Genomic DNA, 19,464 nt, shown 5'->3' on the forward strand with positions numbered 1-19,464 from the left:
AATACCAGACTTAAAATGTTCTTTAAAATGTGTTTAAAAGTCAGAAGAAACCAGGCAAAAAGAGAGTAATGCTTAAATAAGGTTAAGATTAGTGATGTGCGAAAAATTTGCCACGAAATTCGCGGAACAGCGGAAAATTCTCGTTTTTGATGCCGGCATCAGTTTTTGACGCCGGCGTCTGTTTTTTGGATGCCGGCAAAAATGCTCCGGCACCCAAAAAAAACAGACACTGGCGTACATTTTTTTTGACGCCGGCTAATTCTCGCTGGCGAATTTTCGTGGCGGTTTCATGAATTAGCCCATCACTAGTTAAGATCATTTGTAATATAATACCAATTATTATTTCATTATTAATCTTACCTGTATCATGTATGCAGAAATTACCTCACTTTTTGCCAATGTTTTGACCCCTGCATTTCTCAACAGCAGCCCAAAGCACACTGAGCATGTGCAATGTCACTGACTTACTTGTAAGATGGCCTAACAAGTTCCAAAGCTGGGTAGTTGCTATGGATTTCCTTTCACAGCATGCATACTTAAAGAACAAGGAAAGTTAAACTCAAGAAGTAGGCTAAAAAGGTTCTACATTGTTCTTCTGTACCAGCCCAAGGCAACCAAAGCCCTTTAGCAGTAAAGATCTGCGTATCCTAAGATTCCCCAGTAGCTCCCCATCTTCTTGATGCACTGCACATGCTCTGTGCTGCTGTCACTTACTGAGCTTAGGGATCGACTCAAAGTATACAGAACACATAGTCTATAAATGTCACAGTATAAGGCTGATTAGTAATTAATATGGATAATTATTACATGGCAGCACAGGAACCAGTGCAACTAGCATCAGAATTTAATAATCAGCCCTGCAGCATCAGCTTATATTACAGACAAACCTCATTTTCTGCTTGATAATTTGCAGCTGTTCATAGCCCACTGAGCATGTGAGTGTCGCAGACACTTTCCAAGATGGTGACACCCTGTGACAAGTTTGAAGTCCTGGATCATTACTGCTATTGAGAAGCTAAAAATTTAGGCTGGTGCAATAAGTTCAGTGTATTAAACATGGCATTTTTAGCCCTATTTATTTTTAGGGTTTAGTTCTCCTTTAACATTATGGGCCTGCTGAACTAATATAGTAAATTCAGTGTATAAAATACAGCACCTCTAGCCATATTCTCAATAAGAGTTTTTTCAAGTTCTCCTATAAGTCCTATAAGTAACTAACTGAGCGTAGATGTAAGCAATAAGTATACTCATATTGGTGATGTTAAATCTCGTAATACAAATGAGATTTATTTATTTTTATGAAGTTAAAAGCAGAGTTAACATACAAAAAAAAAAACATTTCCAAGTATTTAATGAGCAGAGATCGGGAAAACATACCTTCATCAATAAATGATGGATTGTCCTCTGCTACATGTAATGGTGGCTTATCAGGTATGGGATCAGCCCATTTGAAAGATTGTTGTTCCCTTTGGGTTTCTTTACTAGCAGCTTCAAATATTATGTACAAACTATCATCAGTTGCCACTATATATTGTTCTTCTTCATCCCAGCTTCCTTCCTCCTTATGTTCACACTCTTGCTCACTCCATGAGACATGTTCATTGTATTCTTTTTCTTCTCCTGTTGTAGAATTACAGCATATTAGAACAAAACTGCTATAGATCTAAATAAGAAATATGAACAAATCTGCTATAGATCTAAATAAGAAATATGTAAATAATGGATTTATTAGCCCAATGGCACCTAGGGCGTTTTGTTGCCCACAGGGAATCGCTCTCCCCTTGGGCTATGAAACACCTGAAAATATGTTTTTATGGCTAATATAATTGTGGTATCCTAAGCAGTTGAATTATTTAATTGCATGGAAATGCTGTCTTATGCATTTTTCAAAAGTTCAAAACAAGCCTTAAAAGAGTAAGATAAAGCCATACTAAAGGGCAATGGCGCACAATGAGTTTTTTTTGCCTGCAGAGGGTGCAGTTTCTCACAGGCAACAACTACAGAGAACCATTTCCAGTAGTATGTTTTTCTCTTCTTCTTTTAAGACTTTGTTTAGTTATTTATTCTACAGTTTATACATTTTTACTGCTTATTTATACTACTGTTTTAAAAGTTTTATCAGCAATTAAATGTGCATAAAATACATTTATCAAGGCAACTTTGCACTTGGACAGTAACCCATGGCATTGCAATAGTTTGGGAAAAACGAGGTGCCCCAGAATATATTGTGAATGACTCACCAAATAGTAAAAGTGGTCCGGGTGCACAAGCCCCAGACCCCCAGCTTTAGGGAGCGGTACTGCACAAGATTTGAAGAAGAAGCAGGGCCGACCCGCACTCATACGGATATTCACTGGTCCTGTGGATCCATATGAGTGCTGGTCGGCCCTGCTTCTCCTTCAAATCCACTTACCCATGGCAACCAATAACATTTTTGATTTTATTTTTCTCTATATTCAGCTGACTGAAAAATGCTAATCGCTAACTAGTTGTCAGGGTTACTGACCAGGAGAAAATCTGTCAAGTCTTAATAAATGAATCACATTAGTGAGTAACAGTAGACAAACTTCTGAAGAACTATTCCTCAGATAAAAAAAGCATTACGTTTGGCCCGATGCAGTAATCCATAGCAACCAATTAGAAGGGTTCTGCTAAACAGGTGATCAAAAAATGCTGCCTGCTGATTGATTGCTGACTGATTATTAGACCAGTAGGAATCTTTGTACTTTTTATTATATTTCCCCAAAAATTTATTAAAAAAGCATAATAAGCAACCACTTTTTGACCATTGTTAAGCATTGCATACCACAATAATTTACCAAGTAGCAGAAATACATATTTATATTTTTTTGTAAAAAATTTTGCACGTAGAAAACGCTGCCCATGGAAGAACTTTTCCCTGCAAAATAACAACTGCCTGCAAATTTAACCTGGTGAATAAGGTATCAAAGTTTTAATGTGGCCAAACACTGGCTAAAATTACAGCTGGGCTGTGGACTGAATGACCAATGATTATGCACCCTGTCTGGTCTAATTTTATGCCCCAAAAAACAATATTACTTCTTCAGAACCTTTATACTTATTGTTTTCAGTCGAAGTAAACTAAAGTACAATTTTTTTTATTCTGAAGACAGGGAGTGATTTATCAATATTTGTATTTTTCCCTGATTCAAAGTTTTTTTGAGCTAAAAATCATAATTGTGAATAATAGTTTACAAAAAACACATATTTTCTATATTTATTTAGTGAAAAAACACGTCCTGTCCTGCTCTAATTTTATTCTATTCTATTTATTCAAGTAAATTTTTTTGAGTTTTTCAAGTTGTTTTGAGCTTGTAAACTCAGTAATAATGAGTAAAACACAAATTTAAGGTATTCCAGTTTTTTTCCACGATTTTTTTATTTACGTTTTTTCAGATTTTTTAAGGAATAACGTAACATTCCTATTTTTTGTAATTGTTAGTTTATTCAAAATTATAAACTTTAAAGGGATACTGCTGTGGGAATACATGTTTTTTTCCAAAACGCATCAGTTAATAGTGCTGCTAAAGCAGAATTCTGCCCTGAAATCTGTTTTTTAAAAGAGCAGATTTTTTAAAATGTAATTTTTAAATTTGGCATGATACCAGACATATTGTCTGTTTACCAGGTGCCCTCATGTCATGTGACTTGTGCTCTGATAAAATTCAGTCACTCAGCTACTTTACTTCTATATTGAAATTTGGAGTAATATCACCCCTCCCTCCCCTCCCCAGCAGCCCACCATCAGCCTATCAACAGAACAATGGGTAGCTAACCAGATAGCAGCTATCTGATACCTCTGCTGAAGGATTTGTTTGCATTGCTAAAAACCCCTGTGTTTTTCCTGCTTGGGTGCTAGTCTCATGTCTACCACTAGCTAGGGAGCATGACCCATGTCTTGGTATAATACAATAGGAAGGGGAGAAACAATAGCTGTCTCAAAGCAACTCCAAGTGCTGGCTCCATCTCAAAGCTCAGAATCAGGCACAATGCTCTAAGATTGATGACTGCCTCCACACCAATATTACAGCTAAAAAATGCATTTTTTGGTTCAAGAATAAAATGTTAAATGGTAACGTGAATTATTTGCAATGTAAGTGTAATTTAAAAAATAAAAAGTGAACCATAAAAATCATGACAGAATCCCTTTTAAGTCACACAAACCCCCCATTTTGATAAATAGGCCTCCAAGATCAGACAGTTTGAAAAGCAAATTAGTGCAAGGCTGCTTTAGTCTAGACAGATTAGGGGAAGGGCATGGATGAGTATTTGTTAACTGCTTTAAGCATCTTGGCAATACAACAAAGCAGAAAAAAATTTTTTATTTCCATAACTGACTGGTTAATCTTGCTTTATATATACAAATAATATATAATGCAATATATAGTAGTGATTTAGATTTTAATGCCCTATCCATCTGTATGGTTCATGAGGTTACAAGCAGAATCAAATGCGCATGATAAATATTGCAAAGCCTATAGAGAAGAAAAGATGAAAAGCTGGATGGCAACAGCATTTTAGAAATGTGCACAATAAAATAATGAGACAGGCTTCATTAAGTATTCTAAAGTTAACAGAGCTTAACCGCTAGCACAGTTTCATGATGTCAATGGAATCATGTAACTAAAAACAAATGTTTCATTTTTTATTATTCAAAAAGGTTTTTTTGGTTTTTATCTCTTCCCCTAAAGGGAGAGATCTCTGGAAATACAGCTGTATTACTGGCATCTGAATAATGAACATGCAGATGTTTTGTCATTAAAGAATTAAGATAAAGTGGCAATTAAACATAATGAAATCTGTAGAGATCATTAGCATACTTATGAAAATGTGATTAGGCTGAATGCAGTTCTTACTGTATTTTCCACCTAGAGTTAAGGTAGAAGTAATAAAATACATTATTAATAATGTACTTTAAATGGATATCTAATTGCAGTACTGTATTTTACCTTGAGCACTATGTGATACATTATCATGATCATTACCATCCTCCTCCTCCTCCTCCTCTGTTTCATTAAATGATGGTTCAGGTGGTAGAGGACTGTATGGACTGAAAGTTCTTTGTTGCTCTCTCTGTTTTTCAGAAACTTGAAATGTTATATATAAGCTGTCATCAGTGGAAGTTACGATATATGGTTCCTCTCCATCTTTGTTTTCACTCTCATTCATGTCACACTTATATTCCAATTCACCAAATGGCAAGTGGTCATTACTGAAGAAATTGTCAGATTTTTCTGGAAAAAAATATTTATAAGTAATATAAGGATATAGACTATTGTTTTTTACACCACTTTATATAAATGCACCTTAGTCATCCCAAAAGGAGTTTCTAGACTTATTACATTTGATTCCAAAATTCTACATGATGGGTACTTGTAATGCATTGTGGATGAAAACAATTGGGGAAATGTAAAGTTAACATGTTTATTTAAAAAGGGCAGATAATAGTGACTTGCAATGTTACAGATGGAAATATTCATATACAGGGCCAGGCCGACTGTGTGCCCTAGGCTACCTGGTCGGTTATCCATGCCCCCTGTGTGCACCAAGCACCTTCTCCCTCTCCCTCCTATTCATATTCCAGTCTCTTTTTCAAATCAATGCATGGTTGATAGGGTAATTTGTACCCTAGCAACCAGATTTCTAAAACATGCAAATTGGAGGGGACTTGTCACCCAAAAAAATTATTCAAAATCCTATTTTATCGCATTAGTCAAGCAAAATTAACTTTAATTACACTATATAAATTATTTGAATCTTGTTTCCTTCAGTCTGGGAATTCATAATTATAGCAAGCAGGCAGGGGCCATTTTGTGGACACTGTTATTAAGGCAAGCCTTGCATCATCTCAGAATCTTATTTGTGCACCAGAATGGGGGACCCAATGTCCATCCCCATGCCCTGGTTACACAATTAAAGGTTGAAAAGAACGGGTGGATGTGTGGAGAGCAGTGACATCTAGGAAGTGCTGAATAGAAAATGAAAGTAATTGTCTGCCCCGCCTAAGGCATAGAGGAGGGGCAGACAATATTTGATTGACAGCTGAGATTATTAAATGATTTTACAACAGCTATGAATGCTTTAATAAAAAATAGAAATTAGATTTCATGTTTAATTTAAAAAATACTTTTATTATAAATAGACAGGCCCATTTCCTGATAAACCAACCAATTTTGCAGGAAACAGGCATCATAGCCAAGCTCAGCACCCTATGAGGCAGTTGTGTGATTTTGGAATATGTACAGTGTATGATATCATGATTCCTTATTTGAATATTGTAGTGTGACTGTCACATTGTTTTTCTTTAATAGCTGTCCATATGGTTGTGATGGTAATAACTAAAATGTGCATAATCATATATGTATATATTTTTCTACTGTGCCTATATAGCAAAATTCCTTGAGGGCATATTATAAAAAAGCTATGCTCCCTATAGTAAAAAAAAAGCCCCCCCCTAGACACTTTGATTAAATGACAAACCATTGTATCTACATATAATTGCTTGTTTAGTGTAAGTGTTTTTCTGGGTGAAACACTCTCAAAGCCCTGGGAGCACAAAGAATTATACTGAACCTCTGCCACCTATTCTCTTGGTTGATCTGTTACTATGGTTTTTCACATTATTAGATGATGCATTATTAAAATCCCTATACTCCTTTGCTTGTTCTTACAGTATATTCACTGATTATACTAGGCATTTTAAAAGCTTTTTATAGCCTGGCTTGGGATCAGCTCACTAAGACACCATATTACACAAATAAATCTTAGGAAGAATGTCATTTTCAGTCAGTGGAAATATATGATGTATTGTAATATATTTTCTTGTATTTTACTTTTATATGTTGGAGGGAAAGATACACAAAAAAATTATTTGTTCATCCTGGCCCATCTTATTACGTAAAGTGTGATTCTTATTGTATTGTTTTAAAGGAAATTTATACAAGGACTGTAAAAGAAAACGTTGAAATAATTACAAGGATTACAATAAGCCTTTTAAAGACTTTGGGGTGCAACTACAGTAAGAGCCAAATGGAAAGGAAATGGTCAATCTTCCCAGGAGTGTCCCACCTTCCAAAATCACAGCAACTTCACATCCAGGAAGGCATAATACATGCAAGAAGAAGGCCAGTGTATTTGAGTGCACGATAAGAAAGGGGTTCCACTTCCTGCTACCCATGAGTAACATCAAAGCTTTGCAGACATTACGTAGATGATCCCAAGCCTTTTGGTATAATGTTCTATGGACAGAGGAGTAAGAAGCGGCAAAACACTGGTCCCATTATGTCTGGTGTAGAGCTCAATACACAGTAAAGACAACATACAGTATTTACAGTCAAACATAGGGCTCGTAGTATGATGGTATTGGGATGCTTTCCTGCCTTATTTCCTGGTAAACTTGCCATTATTTAAGGGATTTCGAACTGTACCAGAATATTCTTAGGCATAATATATGGTTATCTGTGAGCTGCAGTGTAATTGGGATATGCACCAAGACATTGATTGTCCTGCTGGCCTAGTCCCACTCTGCCCTAGTGTGTATGGGCCAGGGAACAAAGATACCTGCACACTTGCTTGCAGGGAAACCCTTGCTTTAATTCAAAGTGCGGATGTGCCACATTTCGGGGACACGCCCCTTTTCTCATGCTTGCGAAAGGAGAGTGTCCCCGAAACGTTGCACATCCGCACTTTGAATTAAAGCAAGGGTTTGCCTGCAAGTAAGCCTTGTGTGCCGGTATCTTTGTTCCTTGGCTCAATTGGAGGTTGCCGTATCCTCTATTACTGAGCACCAGGCTGTTATATCCAGGAGGTTGCCGTGGGTGTGCGCTTGCTCTACCCTGTTCCAGTACCACTAGTGTGTATGGGGACACTCCAGCTCCACTGGGACAGGAACTGATGTGAATGATGCATAATCTCTGTAAAGTATTGTGGAATATGTTGGTCTTAGAAATAATAAGGTTACTAATTCCTTTCCTAAGAAGCTGGACTGACTAACAACTTCTGTTGCATACATCTATGGCAATCAAGACAGACAGAAACATGTAAGTAAGTTGAAGGAAATAAACATTTTAGTAGCAGCCATAGTGGCGTTTGCTTCATTTTTATATTTACGTTCACATCTCTTTTGTATAGACCTTAAGAATGACCTTGAAGTAAACATTGCATACTTCTTTCATGTATACTGTTATGTCAAGTACTACTTACTATTTATGCTAGACTTTTTCAAATACAAAAAATAAACTTATTGTATGTTTGATTAGTAAGTAAGAAACTCGTGTTTGATACATGAACCACTCCAGCACCGCTTAAATGAAATAATGGTGCTCAGTTGAGTAAATTGAAGGCAGCAAATGGGAGAGTATTGAATTAAATATCCTCTAATAAAATAATAATTAAACCTAGTAAAGATAAAGTCCATAAAAAACATATATATAGATTTAAAAGTATTATCTATAATTTGCAGACTTGTGTACCTGTATATGAAAACCATGCATAAACCAATTGATAATTAAGATTTTAAGACAATGTACCTTTGTTTAAGTTCAGGATATTTTCTTCATTTGTTGCTTCGTTAAAGGTTTGTGAAGTGCTCTCAGATGAAGATATTGTGACAGCAAAGCTTTCATTGTACATAATGATGTCTTCTTCAGATACGTTTTCTTGTTGCATACTTGTGTATATATTTTCGCCAGCAAGTTCAAAATGTGGTAAGTGCAGCTCATCTTTATTGTCATTGGCCTTTTCTTCATAATCATTGTCATCCAAATACAGTTGATCATCTTTACCTTGGCAGTCCTGTTGATCTGTTATATAAACATCATATCAATACAAGGTTTGGTGCTATTTAGCACGTTAACAATTCAGTCACTAAAAGCTATTTTTTCAAGTAGATTTTCACTTCCAAATCAAATATCTTAAGTTTATTTTAAATGGAATATTGTTTTTCTGATATCAAATTAATGAGATTAATTCCAATTATAATTAAACTATGATTAAATACGTTCAATCATCAATAATTCAATGTGAAATGAAACCAACTGTGCTAGAAATAAATGTACTGTACAAGTAGTAGCTTATCTAGAAGTTTCCACACCAAAACCTCAATTAAGGATAAAAATAAAAAAGAGGGGAGAGACGGCATAGTATTTCAATCTAGGCTTCAGTGGTGTAAGGTTCTTAGATATCTTAGTGTAGAGTAAGAATACAGGTCATACAAAGGGCTCAGTTACCTTGCAATATGCTGTTCTCATCCCCAAAGGCAGCTGAATCACACCCACCAGAAAATGAAAAGCAGTAATCATCATTCACATTCAATTCTTCATCATAGTTATCTTCTTCTTTGTAGTCCAGCATGAGCTGTGAGTGTGCGCTTACACCTGGCACACTGTTTTGGTTCTCATGGGATTCCTGTATGGTGTTGTCACCTGATTCATCCCCAGAATGCTGAGCTGTTAATAATAATAATAATAATAATAATAATAATAATTATAATAACAGTGATAATGCTCATCATTATCATCATTAATCATCATAATCATCATTAACAATCAAAATCATCGTCATCATCAATCAATGTCATCAATATCATCATTATTCATCACCATCGTCAATTAATAGTTATCAATCATTTTCATCAAGCATCATCATAATCATCAATCATTATCTTCATCATTAATCATTATCATCAATCACCAATCATCATTAACATCATATATGTATACATATACATTGATGATTGATAATGACGATATTGATGATGATGATGATGATAATGACGATATTGATGATGATATGTTGCTGATGATGATATTGATGACGACAACGATGATGATTATGTTGATGACGATATTGATGATGATTAAAGGGATACTGTCATGGGAAAAACATTTTTTCAAAATGAATCAGTTAATAGTGCTGCTCCAGCAGAATTCTGCACTGAAATCCACTTCTCAAAAGAGCAAACAGATTTTTTTATATTCAATTTTGAAATCTGACATGGGGCTAGACATTTTGTCAATTTCCCAGCTGCCCCTGGTCATGTGACTTGTTCCTGCACTTTAGGAGAGAAATGCTTTCTGGCAGGCTGCTGTTTTTCCTTCTCAATTTAACTGAATGTGTCTCAGTGGGACATGGGTTTTTACTATTGAGTGTTGTTCATAGATCTACCAGGCAGCTGTTATCTTGTGTTAGGGAGCTGTTATCTGGTTACCTTCCCATTGTTCTTTTGTTTGGCTGCTGGGGGGGGAAAGGGAGGGGGGTGATATCACTCCAACTTGCAGTACAGCAGTAAAGAGTGATTGAAGTTTATCAGAGCACAAGTCACATGACTTGGGGCAGCTGGGAAATTGACAATATGTCTAGCCCCATGTCAGATTTCAAAATTGAATATAAAAAAATCTGTTTGCTCTTTTGAGAAATGGATTTCAGTGCAGAATTCTGCTGGAGCAGCACTATTAACTGATTCATTTTGAAAAATTTTTTTTCCCATGACAGTATCCCTTTAATCATCATCAATATCGTCATCAACATAATCATCATCGTTGTCGTCATCAATATCATCATCAGCATCATATCATCATCAATATCGTCATTATCATCATCATCAATATCGTCATTATCAATCATCAATGTATTGTATGATTACATTTTTTTAATGTCAGAGGATTAAAAGCACCTAACAAGAGTTAAAGGGACCATCTTTTTCAGGCCAAAACGTAGTTTTAGAGTACTGAGTACTACACTATCCACTAACAGGTGCCAAAAATGCTCTTTGCTTCTAAATAAAGAAAAGTAAAGTGGTAAATATTGTATGATGTAAGCCACTATAACATATTATATAGTGCAGTGGTAACAACTATGCAAGACTGTGTACAGCCATTTATATATGCATAGTATATGAGTCAATGCTTCACTAATTCTGCATTGGAACATCTGAGAAAGTTTCAGAACATTTCCTCTGATAATACTCACAAAGATTGCTCCAGGCTATGGATACTAAAGTCAAACATGCAGATGCACATACTGGTTCTCCTATAAATCTTTGTGGCTGTACTAGTAGCCTCATTGAGATTACTTACTATATCATGAACAGCAACTACCTACATAAAGTAACAGACGTGTTTCTAATTCATAAAGAGGTGTTGGCTGCCATATATTTATTCAATCCCTTATGTGCCATTGCGTTATATACCACAGGGAGCCTGTGATCAGATTTATTACAGTTATACCTTGTACCTTCTACAGCTACAAAAAGACGTTTTAGAATATGTGAGTGTACGCATTGTGACCAGATTGATATCTTTAAGGTGCTGAGATACAGTAAACAAGGATTTGGCATTCTAGAATTAAAAGATTGTGTTTCTTAGCAACAGTTTGTCAAAAACTTCTTTCAAATGCCACATCCTCTTTTGATCTACAAAGCAATGCTGTAGGGAGGCAGAAATGTTACAGGGTGTAACCATTATTGAAAACAAAGGAAATGTTCTTCTTAGCAGTCTTTATTTGAATATTCTTCACAGGGATTCTTCACAGGGATTCTCAAATGTGCCAGGAAACACAAAGGTTAAAACAGTTAAAAATAATTATTTTAAGTCATTATTATTCTGGGATTTATAAATTCTTTAACTCCTAGTTAACTACAATGCCTATAAAGTTCTGAATGCTGCACAGGGGAAGGGAAATCTCTTTGAGTCAAATTTTGAGAAGCAAATCACACTATACACATCTTTGTACAAATATGCTCTGTACATGAACATAAGTATAAAATATCTCTCCTTTATCTTGGAGCAAATATTCATAAAATGTCTTAATGGCACAGTATAGAAAAGGAAAGCAAATAATTAAAAATCTACAAAAAATATTGAAAAACAATTGCAGAGTTGCTAGGACAATGAAATTCTATATCATACTAATAGAAGAATCATTCCTTTAACTACAAATTGACATTAGCTTGAACTTAATAGGTCTCTACTTAATAGACTAAATTTGCCCAGGAACAGTAGCGCATAGCAATCAATCAGCAGGTAGGATTTACTGGTTACTTGTTTAAAAGCAAATATCTTATTGCTTGCTATGGGTTACTGCTCCTGGGTTGCTATAGGCTACAGCTCCTTACTACCTTTTATTATATATGGGGGATAGTAGACTAAGACCCCATTCATTAAGGTAAATTAATATTAAAAGTTACACACCTGAATGTACATCCATTCCAACATAAACATCTTCCTGTTCAAACTCACTTCCTTCTTGTGGATCAAACTTGTTTGCATTCACCTTTTGCTGTAAATCAATAGGAAAATAATATTTAACGGGAGATGCAGAATAGATACAGAATATTTAAACCTTGAGATGACAAATATAGAAATAGTACACATAAATTATTTCAATCCCAGTCTTAATTAAGATGTTTGTTGAAAGGATGAAAGATGTTTGTTGAAATAAACAAAGCAGCAGTCACTTAGCAATATTAAAAGTCCCATTAGATGCGCGAATCTTTAAAAAAATCCAGCATCAATATAACATATAAACTGCAAACATTACCATAAATGTATGGACAGTAGGAATGCCTTCCATGTTTGGTTCAGATCCTTTCTCCTAAAAGGAACCATTATTTTACTAGAGGACCTTTGTTATATGAAAGCAAGCTAATTTTTAGTCCCAGTTACTATTTGGAATAAAAATAATAGTGCCCTCCATGAATACAGCTCTGTCTGCATTCACTAGTACTTATATTGTATACTTGATTGGTGGGTAGGTAAGGCATGTAGATATCCCCCCTTCCACCCTCACCCTTACAATAATTTGGCAAGGAGGTAACAAACTACCCTTTTCCTAACTCATAAAAGAAGGCTGCAAAAGGGCCCTATGGCATGTTATAAAGACAGGATTGGCCTGCATACACAGAGGGCAGTACCTTTGAAGGTGTTTTACACACAGTAATAAACAAGCACCATGGATGATTTGGCTCAAGAATAGACAGGTGAGACCCAAGACATTTAAGGGGGTTATTTATTAAAATCCAAATGTTAAAATCTCTTAGGGTTTTTTCACTAGAAAACTCTAAACTTTTAGAGGAAAAAAAACTCAAATTTTTTGAGATTTATTATACCACGATGCAAAAATCCCAAATCTGAAAATCTGACATCTCAGACCTGTCAAGGTCCTGTATAAGTCAATGGGAAAGGCACATATCTCAATCTGGTCTGTGATGGGTTTAGCGGCTAAGCCTGTAAATCCAACTTTTTCTGCGTTTTCGGCCCAAAATAATAATTTTTAATTAATAAATAAACTAAAATCAGGCATGGGAATTTGTTTTTTTTTTTGTAATAAGATATGAGATAAATTCAGATTTTCCTTTCTTCTCTGATGTCCTGCATTTACAGTAGCGAAGCAACATTTGGTACTTTATTGTCCATCTTGTTTTTATTCAGACCCACAATACAGACAGTTAAGGTCCCCATAGATGCTAATATTTCTCTTGCCGAACGACCAATTTTAGCGAAATCCGACCAATCCTTCGCAATTATCGTGCGGTTAGTGGGATAGAACGATTGAACATCTTACGATTTTTCGGCCGACATCTGTCAGAAAATTGATCGGCCAGGTTAAAAAATCTTTGTCAGTCCCAGTGCAATCTATCTATGTATGCAGGGCCAAGCAGACAGCTACCCTTTGTTTTCCTGGCAAATTGGTCTTTTTAGTTGATGGACAATTCGTACGATTGTCCCGAGATAATCGTGGTCTCACGATGATGATTGGATCTTTCAAAAATCTCAACATCTATGGCCAGCTTTACTCCTATTTGCTGTTGTTCTAGCATAACAGAAGAAAATCTTTGGCCAATTCCAGCAGTGATGATCTAAGGACACAGACAAGTAGAAGCTTTTTTTTAAATAAACAGGAGGCCACTAGGCCAGTGAACATGATGGTAGCATCATCTAAATCCTCTAAACATGAACTGCACTGATGTATTTTGTTATGGAACTCTTGGACATTAACATGTTAAACAAAGCATTATTTTTGCTATAATACTCAACAGCGTTTATTGATGTCATCGGTCATAAACTGAGTTTGATGTCGCTTGCCTCACATAATTTATTGAAACTTTCATAAATAACGATATTAGAAGTCACCTTGGAGTTCCACGATCTATATAAAAGCACTCAGTCTTAATATATGGCCATGCAACTCATTGGTGGCTTTAAGCAAAAAAAAAAAAATGATATATATATTGTACTTCAGTGGGTCTATTTCCTTTAATTTCCTTCAGTTAGTGGGTCTATTTCCTTTAAGTATAATTTGTACAGTAAACACAAAAGAATGCTTTGTGATTCCACTCTTCCACTCCAGTCTTTCATAAACCAGCCTCTCAAAGGCTTTTATATAAACACTGTGATTTAATCACTTGGTGGATGGAAATGTACTCTGTTTAAATGAAGAAGCAATTCAACTGTTTGAGGACAGATAACAAGCACTACCTTTGCCTGGAGCTAAATTAGAGCAGCTGTCTTTGCTCGGATACAGAAATGTCTGGGATATAGCGGAGATTCAACAACACTGCACTGAAATATTTCTACCTTTTCTTATAGACAAATATCTATATATATACAATTCAAGTATGGACCAGCACTCCAATAATCTTCAAGCAAAAATGTGTTTATTGAGTCATCACTCGTAAAAACAACGTTTCGGCCCGCATTGGGGCCTTGACATACTTGAATTGTATAATTCTTTGACCAAGCACCCGACATCGAAACAATCGAGTAAGATTGCGGGTAGAGTTGGACACATATATATATATATATATATATATATATATATATATAACAAACAAGGGAAAGTTGTGCTCACCACTAGTTTTTAAAATCATTAGGCGGGGGTGCAATGAGGGTGTGACCACAAAATACATATAGACAAATACAAGATTCCTCTGCACTCAACCCATTATCAATATATTTAAGACAGAGACATTTTGTGCATACTGCTACTGAAAAATGCCTTACCCTTTAAACAAAACAGGGATTGTTTGTCCATATATTGCAATATATTTAAGCTGGCCAACTACGTCAAAGTCATCCCATATCTGGCCAGTCCTATGCTCAATTTTCATTTGATTCATTAAGAATTCTATGGTTTCATTATACATTTTATAAAAGGGACGAATACGTTTTACCTGCAACTTACTAGCTGCTTTCAAAGTAAAACTCCCAAACTTGGCTGCCCTTTTATTAGACACCAGTGGGATCACCTGACTATAGTTGTATTTGTCTATATATATATATATATATATATATATATATATTAGCACATAAAAATGCAAGAAAATAAAAACATCATAATTCCAGATAATATAATTAACATGCTTTTACACAGCATCTTAATAAGTTGCAGATATTGAACAATTTTTGAGAACATTCTGTTTCATCTTTTGAATAACATAAATCGTTATGAATAATTGTGTTCCTGTGTCTAAGGTAGGGATGCACCGAATCCAGGATTCGGTTTGGGATTCGGACAGGATTCAGCCTTTTTCAGCAGGATTCGGATTCGGCTGAATCCTTCTGTCTGGTTGAACCGAATCCTGATTTGCATAGCAAATTAGTGGCGGGAGTGAAATTGCGTAACTTTTTGTCCCAAAACAAGGAAGTAAAATATGTTTTCCCCTTCTCACCCCTAATTTGCATATGATTCGATTCGGTATTTGGCCGAATCCTTTGCGAAGGATTCAGGGGTTCGGCCGAATCCAAAATAGAGGATTCAGTGCATCCCTAGTCTAAGGTAAGTCCTTAGAAATTGATATTTAAGGCCTTATTTATAAATCTGTGCACAAGTGCAGGAGCCCAATGCACATATCCATGGAGCACTTGTGACTATGACAATTCTTCTCACTCCAAATGTATTAAAGTCAATGTCCATTTTTTCTTATGGGGACTTTTTTCTCCAAATGCATTAAAGTCGATGAGCGTTTTTTTCTTGTGGCGATTTTTTCCCCTCATGGATTAAAGTCAATGGCCGTTTTTTCTTATGGCGACTTTTTTTGTCCTAATGCATTAGTCAATGGGCGTTTTTTCTTATGGTGTTTTTTTGCAACAACTTCTCTGTGACTTTGCCGCAGTTGTGCGAAAAAATTTGCAGATGATAAAATTTGGAATTTCACAGCCAATCCATGGTTGGTGAATAAATTCGCTCATCACTATTGGTTTCCTTGCACCACATAGCCAGAGCATAAACCAATATGCAATGAGCATATCATGAAATATGAGATACAACTACATGTAATATTTTTTCGGGGACAACATTTTCCACTTCATTTTAGTGACAAGATTTTTATTAGATGTCTGGTTGTTTATGCGATGAGACAGGGATGACTTTTTAACATTTGCAGGCAGTGTTTTTTCAAGTTCACTGAACCATAGCATTTCAAAAAAGGAGCAAATGACTATTTTTCTATTTCTAGTTCAGAAAGAAATCCTTCGTCAGTTATAAAAAGCCAACTCCTGTTACGTTTCAATCTAAAGAAAGTTTATTAATAATGCCACTAATAACTCATTGCATGGGAATAAGGCTTCATAATAAATAACGTTTAATAAACAGGTATTGGATCTGTTATCCAGAAAGCTCTGAATTATAAGGAAGATCATCTCCCATAGATTCCATTTTAAGAAAATAATTCTAATTTTTAAAAATGATTTCCTTTTTCTTTGTAATAATAATACAGTATCTTGTAAAATGTAATTAATCCTTATTGGGGGTAAACCTATTCTGTTGGGATTAATAATGTTTAAATGATTTTATAGAAGACTAAGGGGCCTATTTATAAAACCTCAAATTGTTCTATATGAATTTTTAAAGGGGAAAACTCGAATTTTTAGAGATGTTTTATACCCCAAAGCTGCTAAAAACCTGAATCTGAAAATACATCATCTGTATGGAAACCGTTATCCAGAAACTCATTATACAGAAAGCCCGAAATATCTCACATAGACTCCATTATAAGCAAATAATTCAAATTTTTAAGCACCATTTCCTTTTTCTCTGTAGTGATAAAACAGTACATTGAACTTGATCCAAACTACAATATAATTAATTAACTTATTGGAAGCAAAACAAACCCATTGGATTTAATTAATGTTTAAATGATTATTTAGTAGACTTATGGCATGGAGATCCAAAACGAAAACATCCCTTATCCAGAAAACCCCAGGTCCCGAGCATTCTGGATAACAGGTCATATACCTGTACTATATAATATATATATTTATTTATTTATATTTAATGAACTTGTGTACAAAAGTGTGTTACCATTTTATTTGTCCAACATGAGCACAATAAATAGTGTTGAAAATGTATTCAGGCCCATTCTTTTCTGAAACAAAATAATGTTTTTTATTTTTTGTTTACTATTCTCAATAACCGTGTTGTTATATTCCTTTACTGTCACCCTCCCCACTGTAATCAGTAGAGAATTGAACACCATTTTCAACATGTGCTAAATGAATAGGGCTTGTGCTGAACATTCTTTATCCATATTCTTTTAATTAAGGAAAATCTATGGGGAAGGGAGGGGTTTGTTTAAAGAGAGCCCCTTATCTACATTTCAACAAATTACCCTGTTCATAAGAGGGCATGAGTCCAGTGGAAAAACAAAACAATTTATCATAAGTGGTTCATTACGGCAAAAAAATAGGAAAATTATACTTGTATTATATTTGTAATGAAAAGAATAGGCAGAATACATTTTCAACACAAATCCAAAGTATTGTATTCTTCTTATATAGGTGTATAAAGCCCCTTAAAATGATAATAAGCTGTCTATAAAAAAAAACCTCTTCCTTGCTTTCAGTTTCAGGGTTTCAGATGAAGAGGAGCTCATTGTACCTACCAAAATTGGAAGAACCAAAGGGAACTGGAACATAAAAAAAAATAGTCTTTTCAGTCTTTTTGTGCAAGACATAAAACCCAAATATAATTCTTAATTAAAACAATAAGCAAGCAGTGTGTTTGTCACACTGAACTCTGTGAGGAATGGGAGTAATACTACCCTGTAAATATGTTATTTTCTGTGCAATAATACAAAGGTCCTGAAATGGATGATGGGTTTTTTTAATAGTGCGAAATTGATTGACTTTGTGACACTCAATAATGCATGGATGATGTACGTTTACTCTTAGATGCAGTCTTTCATTACTGACAAGCTCTCCAACAGAAAGTAGGAAAATAACAAGTGATAACCGAATCCAGAAGTTATATGGTATAACAGAATAAATTATTGATCTATTCTAAAACAAGCCAGAGAGATGATTATTTGCTTAGATTCAGTAATCAAAAGTTACATCTATTATTTGTACAAATGCTTTTTTTGTAGGACTGAACTATCATTGAAATTCTGCTAGGCCTCCGTTTATTTTCCAGAGGCTTCATATAGAAATAATAAATATCCTTCTTTATGGTTAGATATAAATGTAATGTCTGAAGATGATAGTAATTAGCTGTTAATAATGTTTCCACTCGCTGACTAGAGATTGCAAATATAGGAATAAAAAAGCAAATGTATAATAGAAAATTTACAGTCAGTAGAATAAATTCAGGTAAATGTTGTGATTGTAATTGTTCTTATGGTATGATAATGAATGGAATCACATTTAACAAATAATGAGATGTGGTCCACAGTGACACGTAGAAGGATTTGACAAGTCATAGGAAGAAAAGCTGACCCTACTGATCCTAATTACAATTAGGAGGCTTATAATTAAGAAATAATTATAAAAGACTTAAAGGACATTACTCAAAATATCAGGAAATTATTGAACACATCTGCCATTTTTCTTTTCATAAGAGTATTGTTTTTTATCATAAGCAAATCACAAAATAGAGATTCATATGATCAAATTGATATTTTTAGCTTTAGGCTCACAAAAAACATCAGCAAGTCAGAGTCCAGAATAAGTAACTATTAGTTGATGTATGTGGGTCTGTAAAAGTGACAATCTGCACTAGAAATTACACCTGCAGACTGCAGTTACTTATAGCGAAGGATCCATAAAAAATGTGTTTTCTCGCTTCCAATGTTTTTAATGGTTTAAAATCAAGCAAATACAATGGTGTAAGATTAAAGAGACGAACAAGAAAAGGCAGGGTATAAAGAGGTATAGGTGAAGATATTGTTTAGGAAAAAGGCGTTTTCTAATGATGCTGAGTCAGGGTTACGTACATAGGAGAGCAGCTACCTTACTGCAATCTATTAAAAGTCATGCCTTGAGCCAAGCTTTTGTTAAAAGTGAAGGAGACCCTATGCTGGGGTGCACGCTTCTTCCCTCCTTTTCCTTTCCATTGGGGGGAGAAGTAGGGGAGAGTTGAGTGTGTGGCAGAGGGTCCTTTGATCTGTTTTATCCATGCCATCCATATGTTTGCTGTACTCTTGGCTACACAACTACTTTGATTTAGGGG

At 35.0% G+C, this 19,464-nt stretch overlaps 1 protein-coding gene across 1 annotated transcript in view; it reads right to left on the minus strand.

Annotated features, from left to right (window-relative positions):
• Positions 1-19,464, minus strand: part of LOC108719622 (B-cell scaffold protein with ankyrin repeats) — a 171,656-nt gene that overhangs the window by 30,500 nt on the left and 121,692 nt on the right. Inside the window, exons 8-12 of the mRNA XM_041590688.1 lie at positions 12,210-12,297; positions 9,249-9,467; positions 8,550-8,822; positions 4,971-5,255; positions 1,378-1,620 (exon numbers count right to left, since the gene is read on the minus strand). Coding sequence (XP_041446622.1) covers positions 1,378-1,620; positions 4,971-5,255; positions 8,550-8,822; positions 9,249-9,467; positions 12,210-12,297 — 1,108 coding nt within the window. The remainder of the gene's footprint in view (positions 1-1,377; positions 1,621-4,970; positions 5,256-8,549; positions 8,823-9,248; positions 9,468-12,209; positions 12,298-19,464) is intronic.

The sequence above is a fragment of the Xenopus laevis genome, chromosome 1L (genome assembly GCF_017654675.1).
Source record: "Xenopus laevis strain J_2021 chromosome 1L, Xenopus_laevis_v10.1, whole genome shotgun sequence".
Classification (NCBI taxonomy): Eukaryota; Metazoa; Chordata; class Amphibia; order Anura; family Pipidae; genus Xenopus; species Xenopus laevis.